The 9,709-nt window shown below is 44.2% G+C and overlaps 1 protein-coding gene across 12 annotated transcripts in view; it reads right to left on the reverse strand.

The window, feature by feature from the left end:
• The window catches only part of LOC140421281 (CD99 antigen-like protein 2), a 297,978-nt gene extending 289,575 nt beyond the window's left edge, over positions 1-8,403 (reverse strand). For 3 of the 12 annotated variants that reach the window (XM_072505884.1, XM_072505879.1, XM_072505872.1), the window contains exon 1: positions 8,072-8,401. In XM_072505884.1, the coding sequence (XP_072361985.1) occupies positions 8,072-8,132 (61 nt within the window). In that variant the 5' untranslated portion in view covers positions 8,133-8,401. Of the gene's footprint in view, positions 1-8,071 lie in introns of all 12 variants that reach the window. The other 9 variants (XM_072505878.1, XM_072505877.1, XM_072505873.1 and 6 more) reach the window with 5 other exon arrangements.
• Between the last annotated feature and the right edge of the window lie 1,306 nt (positions 8,404-9,709).

Here is a 9,709-nt window from a genome sequence, read left to right on the forward strand (position 1 = left end):
TGACAATGCAAGCGCAGCCAGTAAGTTAGAGGCAAGAGTGAATGCCGGTATGAAGCGCCAATCAGAAGTCACAATTCAGGATTTGTAAGCCAATAGGGGGAGGGTAAGGAAGGGGCGGTACCAAAAACATATCAAACCCTTTGTGCACGTGTTGCTTTTCTCTTCTTCTCTTTTCAGTGTCCCCTTTCTTTTGCCCCTCGCGGCCTTCTGTTTCTCTTGCTGCGTACTATTTCAAACACAAACAAGTTTTGCAATAAACTCAATCTCAACCTACCACCGGACCCCGGCTCTTATTAGAGGATAAGAGATCCCACATCATTCTTGAAATTACACAACATTTTGGCCTCAGCTACTTTCTCTGGTCAGATTCACCACTTTCTGGGTGAAGAAATTTCTCCTCACCTCAGTCCTAAAAGGTTCACCTCTTATCCCCAAACTATGACCCCTAGTTCTGGACTCGTTAAGGAACATTCTTTCTGAATCTACCCAGCCTAACCCTGTTAGAATTTTATAAGTTTCTAAGAGATTCCCTCTCACTCTTCCAAACTCCAATGAATATAAACCTAACCGACTTAGCCTCTCCTCCTATGACAATCCCGCCATCCCAGGAATCAGCCTAGAAAACCTTTGTTGTACTCTCCACAGCAAGAACATCCTTCCTCAGATAAGGACCCAAAATGCACACAACTCCAGGTGTGGCCTCACCAATGCCCTAGCACAGATCCCTGCGGTACCCCACTAGTCACTGCCTGCCAATCGGAAAAAAAAACATGTATTCCAACTTTTGCTTCCTGTCTGCTAAGCAGCTTCTTATACATCTCAAGATACTACCCACAATCCAATGCGCTTTATCTTTACATAGTAAAATACTTTGTTAGGCCAGGCACAATGGAAGACCAGGAGTTAGAATTTGAGAATTCGGAACATGGAATTTTAATTAGCAGGTTCTAATACCTCAAAACCCCCCAAAACTGAGGAGCTGGTCATCGACTTCAGGAAGCGAAGTGTCGTACACACCCCTGTCTGCATCGATGGTGCCGAGGTGGAGATAGTTGAGAGCTTCAAATTCCTAGATGTAAACTTCACCAACAATCTGTCATGGTCCACTCACGTTGACGCTACGACCAAGAAAGCATAAGAGCGCCTATATTTCCTCAGGAAACTAAAGAAATTCAGCATGTCCACATTAGCTTTTACCAATCTTTATAGATGCACCATAGAAAGCACCCTATCTGGCTTTTTGCAGCTTGGTATGGCAACTGCTCGGCCTAAGATTGTAAGAAACTAGAGTCGTGTGAACACAACCCAGTCGATCACGTGAACCCGCCGCCCATCCGTTGACCCTGTCTATACTTCCCGCTGCCTTGGGAAAGCGGGCAGCATAATCAAAGAGCCCTCCCACCCGGGTTATTCTTTCTTCCAACCTCTTCTATCGGATAGAAGATACAAAAGTCTGAGAATACGCACTAACAGATTCAAAACCAGCTTCTTCCCCGCTGTTACCAGACTCCCGAATGACCCTCTTATCGACTGAACTGATCTCTCTATGCATCTTCTCCTGTCTATGTATTTACATTGCGTATTTATCGTCTCCACTGTCTATGTATTTATATTGCGTATTTATCGTATGTCCTATGTTTTTCATGTATGGAATAATCTGCCTGGACTGTACACAGAACAATACTTTTAATTGCACCTTGGTACACGTGACAATAAATCTAAATCTAATCCAAATCTTACAAACGGTATGAGGTATATGGAGGCTTCAGTTATATGGAGAGTTTGGAGAAGCTGTTTTTTTTCTCCTTTGAGGAGAGAAGGTAAAGAGAACATTTGATGAAAGTGTTAAAAGTGATGAGTTATTTTGATCGAGTAAATAAGGAGAAACTGTTCCCAGGCGGTAATGAGAACTAAGTGACTGGAAACGAACAAGCAGCTGTGTGAGGACTTTAGAACATAGAACATAGAAGTTGTTTTGAAACAAATTACATGGTTATGATTTGGGCGGAAGCAAATTCAATAACTTTCAGAAGCAAGCTGGATAAATATTTGAAGTGAAAACATGGGATGAATTGGATAGCTAGGCCAGAGAGCCATCATAGTGCTGGGACCTTTGCTGTTCGTAGTATATATAGATGATTTGGAGGAAAATGTAACTGGTCTGATTAGTAAGTTTGCGGACGAGACAAAGGTTAGTGGAATTTCAGATAGTGATGAGGACTGTCAGAGGATACAGCAGGATTAGATCGTTTGGAGACTTGGACGGAGAGATGGCAGATGGAGTTTAATCCGGACAAATGTGAGGTGATGCATTTTGTACGGTCTAATACAGGTAGGGAACATACAGTGAATGGTAGAACCCTCAAGAGTATTAACAGTCAAAGAGATCTAGGCGTACAGGTCCACAGGTCACTGAAAGGGGCATCACAGGTGGAGAAGGTAGTCAAGAAGGCATACAGCATGCTTGCCTTCATTGGCCAGGGCATTGAGTATAAAAATTGGCAAGTCATGTTGCAGCTGTATAGAACCTTAGTTAGGCCACACTTGGAGTATAGTGTTCAATTCTCGTCGCCACACTACCAGAAGGATGTGAAGGCTTTTGAGAGGGTGCAGAAGAGATTTATCAGGATGTTGCCTGGTATGGAGGGCATTAGCTATGAGGAGCGGTTGAATAAACTCTGTTTGTTCTCACTGGTAGAGGTCTACAAAACTATGATGGGCATAGACAGAGTGGTTAGTCAGAGACTTTTTCCCCAGGGTAGAGGGGTCAACTACTAGGGGACAAAAGTTTACGGTGCGAGGGACAAGGTTTGGAGATGTACGAGGCAAGATAGAGGGTAGTGGGTGCCTGGAACTCGCTGCTGGAGGAGGTGGTGGAATCAGGGATGATAGTGACGTTTAAGTGGCATCTTGACAAATACATGAATAGTATGGGAATAGAGGGATACGGATCCCGAAAGTGTAGAAGATTGTAGTTTAGTCGGGCAGCATGGTCGGCGCAGGCTTGGAGGGCCGAATGGCCTGTTCCTGTGCTGTATTTTTCTTTGTTCTTTGTTATAGATGCGATGGGCCAAATGGCCTCCTCTGTAGCTTTCATTCTGTGGTTCTATGCATTGCCCAAGCTAGTCTGATCTGTTTTGATTGTTAAATTACCTATAAAATCACAGCAAGGTTACTCTCCACAAATTCACCAGCAGATCCTGTCTGCAACTCGTTCATATGAAACGCATTTGAATACAATATACCCCAGGACAAGCTCCCTTTGCAGCAGAGCCTTCAAACCACTTTAGCAATGCATGGTGTACGTTCAAAAACAAATTTCACTGGACAAGTAAATGGGAGCACTAGAAACTGCCAGCCCTGGATATCCTATTCATTCAAAGCCCTGCCTATTGCATCACCCCAAATGACGCACCAGTTGAATATAGCTGACAATGCCCCAAGAACAGCTTTTGAAGCAGATTTGATGACAGTTAAAAAAAAGAGAGAATTGCATAAAGGTGAAAAAATAAATAAACACGGGAAGAGTAAGGAATGAGATTGAAGTAGGCAACTTCAATAGTGGTGTCACTCCTGGTCAAGGATTGATGAACTAAAATTCCTTCCAATTTGAAAGGCTGTATTAGAACATGCATTTCAAATCTCTGACACAGAAAAATGGCAGATGCACACGGGATTCTTTTGGGGTTTATGTTGATCGGAACTAATTTGTGTTGACTCTGTCGATTATGGAAAATAAACAGCTTTAGTATTATTTTCCATAATCCACAGAGTCAACATAAATTAGTTCCAATCAATTTAAATCCCACAAGATCCACATGTGTTTCTGCCTCCAATGGATTTCAATTGCTATCCCAGCCTTATAAACTATGCAGAAACTTTAGCCCATCAATCCTGAGCTGGGATTGATACTCCATTGAGTTATCTACATCAATCTCATTCCCTGCACTTCCCATATCCTTTCAGATTTTTCTTCATGTTTCTCAATAATGGCCCATCAAGCCCATACTGGCTCGCTGTAGAGAAATCTAGTCAGATTCATTTCCCACTGTATCCTGTAGCTCTGAAAGTTTATTTCCCTCAAGTGCTCATCCAATCACCTTTTTTTTTGGTTTTATAAATTTAGAGTACCCAATTATTTCTTTTTCCAATTAAGGGGCAATTGAGCATGGCCAATCCACCTACCCTGCACGGCTTTGGGTTGCGGGGGTGAGACCCACCTAGACACAGGGGGAATGAGCAAACTCCATACGGACAGTAACCCGGAGCCGGGATTGAACCCTGGTCCTCGGCGCCGTGAAGCAGTAATGCTATCCAATCACCTTTTAAAGTTATTCATCGCCTTGGTATTCAGTATCCTTATTGGCAGCGAGTTCCACATCATTGCCAGGGGCTGTGTTAAAAGAACGTTTTCTAAACATCCCCCTGCATACCTTATCTAAACCTGTCATAACCTTTAAACGCCTGTATCAAATTTCCTTTGCTCCAAGGAGAACACCTCAGCTTCTCCAACCTAATCCATATATAAACGTGTATCAGGTATTATGTTGTCCATGATGTTCCTGGAGCTTTTGTGCATATAGAAAACACGATAAAAAGGAAGTGACCAAAATAAGAATACTGAAGTTGTACCACACTGCACTTGTAAATGTGATTCCATTAGAGATATGTAATTTCAACACTTGTGTGATTTTATGAGTTGGCTGTGATTTTACAATGTGGCTCACTGTTCCCACATTTAGCCCGAGAATTCAAAGTATGCTTTGTACCTGTATTTAAAGTACGAAAACATTTTACAGATTTTTAATAACTACTTTATGAATAAAGTATTTTGACCAGCAGTTAAAAAGAACATAGAAGATACCACTTGGGTCCATCTCAGTGAAGATACAACACTTGTTCAAAAGCTCCATTGGATGGCGTAACTAAATAATGATTGTTTTTAAGTCCAGGTGAATGTACAAATTCCATATAGTGAGGACCACTTAATTCCTAGAACAATTTTTAATATTAGATTGCATTCTGTAGGTGATAGTGATTTGAACGTGAAGGGCGGCACGGTAGCACAGTGGTTAGCATTGTTGCTTTACAATGCCAGGGACCCGGGTTTGATTCCCGGCGTGGGTCACTGCCTGTGTGGAGTCTGCACGTTCTCCCCGTGTCTGCGTGGGTTTCCTCTGGGTGCTCCAGTTTCCTCCCACAAGTCCCGAAAGACGTGCTTGCTAGGTAATTTGGACATTCTGAATTCTCCCTCTGCGTACCCGAACAGGTGCCGGAATGTGACGACGAGGGGCTTTTCACAGTAACTTCATTGCAGTGTTAATGTAAGTCTACTTGTGACAATATAGATTATTATTATTATAAAATTGAATTGGGCTTCAGCAGAACCCTCAGATCATGTCACTTACTTTTGAACTTTACAATAGCACTGGGGGAGATTTCTCTGTTTTTGACGAGTCAGAATCAGGCTTGTTTCACATACAATTGACAGCAGGTAAAAACTCCTCCAACTTTCCCCAACAATTGCCTTAAAAAAAGATTTTTTTGCAGATTATACCCTCAAGTATGAAGAGGAATTTGACTCTAAGAGCTAAACCTCCCTTGGCTTTACCCTCTTCTTTTACATTTAAAAAATCATTTTTAAAGGGATACATGTGTACTTAGTGACATTGTCTGCATAACCTGGATAATTCTGCTCGAGATTAAGGGTCAGATAACGCACCAGTGCTCAGTTGATTAAAAGGGATGTGGAAGCTTCTGCAAAATGCTGGCACATTAGCCAAAAACATGTTGTGCATAACTTGTGGGATAGCCATCTTTATGGCTTCATTGAGGGGAGGCCCTTAAAATCACAGTCTGCTTCTCCTAAATGTAAATTATTCATTCGTGTAAAAAGGGTTCTTATCAAGAATTTGAAATTAATCTGACAAGCTTTACTCATACCTCAAACATATAGCCCAGGGATTCATTTAAGGGAATTTGGGCCAGTGAAAGAGAATACCAGACTTGATGCTTTATGAATTTAGAACCTCCTGCCACATGTAATAATCTTCATAATACCACTGTTCAGTTGCGTAACCGTTGTTTGCCAATTGCACTTTTAATTCAGCATGAACAAATTTCAAACATCTTATTCTTTCATGTCATGTCGTAAACACTTGGGAGACAGCATTGTGTAAAATACTAAATTAGTTTTAACAGTATGAGCATACCCTTCGTCTGATTTAGTGAAATCGCCATGACCAGCAATTCCTCCATTTAAGCCAGCCATTGTTTTACTTATTTATAATCTTTTTAGAACACGTGCAATCCTTACTCTACATCTGAGGTACTTCATTATATTAATTGTGCAGTTGTCTCTGCCTATTGAATAAACATATTACATGATATGTTCCTTATTTTCATCATCAAAACAGTCGTTTTGGCAAGTAAAAGTACAAAAAGAGTGATGCTTAAATGTTTGAAAAATGAGACACCTCATCAGTAATAATACAACACATGCCCAGATCAAAAAGTTCAAATATTCATTCAAAGATCTACACATCTGACCTCATTGAATCACTACAGTGCAGAAGGAGGCCATTCGGCCCATCAGTCTGCACCGGCCCTTGGAAAGAGCACCCTACTTAAGCCCACACCTCCACCCTCGCCCCGTAACCCAGCAACCCTACCTAACCGTTGAGCACTAAGGGGCAATTTAGCATGGCCAAACCACTTAACCTGCACATCTTTGGACTGTGGGAGGGAACCGAAGCACCCGGAGGAAACACACACAGCCACGGGGAGGAAGTGCAAACTCCACAGTCAGTCGCCGGAATTGAACCCGGGTCCCTAGAGCTGTGCAGCAGCGGTGCTAACCACTGTGCCACTGTGCTGCGTGCCTAGCTCTCGTGCTGGCAAATATTCTGCTATATTAAAAAGACTTGCATTGCTCCGCACCTTTCATTACCCCAGGATGTCCCAGAGGGTTTCACAGCCAGTGAAATACTTTTTCAGTACTGTTGTAATGTAAGAAACAGGACAGCCACTTTCGGTGCCGCAGACTCCCACAAAGAGAAATGTGATTTAAAAAAAATATTTTGAGTACACAATGCATTTTTTCCAATTAAGGGACAATTTGGCGCAGCCAATCCACCTACCCTGCACATCTTTGGGTTGTGGGGGTGAAATCCACGCAAACACGGGGAGAATGTGCAAACTCCACACGGACAGTGACCCAGAGCCAGGATCGAACCCGGGACCTCGGCGCCGTGAGGCAGTAGGAGAAATGTGATAATAACCAGATGCTATGTTGATGGTGGCTGAGGTAAATATTGGCCGGGAGATCAGGGATACCTCCCCTGCCCTTGGAAAGGCTGGAGGCCAGGTGGGGGTCTCAGTTAGAACATGTCACCCGGGGAACAGGGCCTGTGACAGTGCGGCACTCCCTCAGCACTGAAGCACCGTGAATATTCCACCTCCCCCAATCTCCGCATCGGCTGACGGAAGGAATGAAGAGGACATTTGATGTTCTCCCTCTGGCGAGCGGCCAAGGCCTGACCCCGCGTCTGACACACACAAGGCACAAAGCCCTGTGGGCCGCTGGTTGCTTTGGTTCGGGTTGACTGGCGGCGAGGTGACCAGTGGCTGGTGAAAATTCGCCTCATTTTCCACAAACTTCCAGATCCCCCCACCCACCTCAAAAAAAAACCCTCAGAGAAAAGGACGCAGTCGCCGCCCTTTGATGACTAAAGCTGTCACCTCCCCCCCCCCCCCCCCACAATAAACCTACAATGTTATTTTATTTGCCAACCCTGGGAGTTCTCCCCATGCGCATTGCGGCGGCACAAAGCAATTCCTAAACACACACCAACATTTGTAAATGAACTCTCCTGGATTTCACTCAAAGCTTTTTAAAAAAAATTAAATTCTGGGGGTAAATGGCCCATTTCCCAACTCACTGAAAGGTTTAACCCCCCCCCCCCCCCCCCATCACTGCGTCAATTAGCGAGCAGCCCGTTATCATGTAAACCTGGGAATGCCCAACCTCAGACAGACAGACAGAGAGAAATGAGGAAAATGATCTTCTTACCTCCCCCTGTCAACAGGGTAAAAGTGGCGCACAGCAAGACCACTCTGAGGGCGTTCGCCATGGTCGGGGCGCTGGGGCTTGTTTTTGTTTTAATGTTTGCGTTTCGTGAGAGAGTGGGGTGCCGAGATTGGGCAGAGGGAGGGTTAGGAGCAAAATGTTTGAGGCTGGAAGATCAAGTGGCTGGAGGGGTGTTTTTTTTAATAAAAAGGGGGCGGTTTGCTGAGCTGGCAGTTGTCAGGCTGAAGAGGAGCCCGGACGCAAACACACACATACACACCAGTCTCCTCCACCGTCCCCTTTTTGTCTATTCACTCCCACCCGGCCATCTGACACGAAGTGACGCCCAGCGTCTGTACGCTACAGTGAGAGGGAGGGAGAGGAGGGGGGGGGGGGGGGGACCACAGACTGGCCAGGCACACATAAACAGACCAGATAGAGACACACAGTCTGGACAGACACACTGACTAGAAAGACACACACACACAGACCAGATAGATACACACAGACTGGCCAGGCACACATACACAGACCAGATAGAGACACACAGTCTGGACAGACACACTGACTAGAAAGACACACACACACAGACCAGATAGATACACACAGACTGGACAGACACACTGACTAAACAGACACACACACACAGACCAGATAGAGACACACTGACTAAACAGACACACACACACAGACCAGATAGAGACACACAGACTAGACAGACACACACAGACCAGATAGAGATACACAGACTGGACAGACACACAGAGACTAGACAGACACACAGACTGGATAGAGATACACAGACCAGATAGACAGGCAGGCACAGACTAGATAGAGACAAACTCACACACAGACGAGATAGAGACACACAGACCAGATAGAGACACACAGACTAGACAGACACACACACAGAGACTAGATAGAGATACACAGACCAGATACACACAGACCAGATAGAGACACACAGACTAGATAGAGACAAACACACACAGACTAGATGGAGATACACAGACTAGACAGACACAAAGATTAGAGATACACTGACGAGACAGACGCACAGACTAGACAGATGCACAGACTAGATAGAGACACACAGACTAAACAGACACACACAGACTAGATAGAGATACACAGACCAGATAGAGACACACCGACTAGATAGAGACAAACACACACAGACTAGATGGAGATACACAGACTAGACACAAAGATTAGAGACACACTGACGAGACAGAGACAGACGCACAGACTAGATAGAGACACAGACTAGATAGACAGACACACACACAGACTAGATAGAGACACACAGACTAGATAGAGACAGACACAGACTACAGACACACAGACTAGATAGACAGACACACACACAGACTAGAGGGACACGCAGACTAGATAGACAGACACACACACAGACTAGATAGAGACAGACACAGACTACAGACACACAGACTAGATAGGCAGACACACACACAGACTAGACAGACACACAGATTAGATACAGACACACATATAGACTAGACAGACAGTCTAGATAGACAGACACACACACAGACTAGAGAGACACGCAGACTAGACACACACACAGACTAGACAGACACAGTCTAGATAGACAGACACACACACAGACTAGAGAGACATGCA

Source organism: Scyliorhinus torazame, chromosome 5, assembly GCF_047496885.1.
Source record: "Scyliorhinus torazame isolate Kashiwa2021f chromosome 5, sScyTor2.1, whole genome shotgun sequence".
Classification (NCBI taxonomy): Eukaryota; Metazoa; Chordata; class Chondrichthyes; order Carcharhiniformes; family Scyliorhinidae; genus Scyliorhinus; species Scyliorhinus torazame.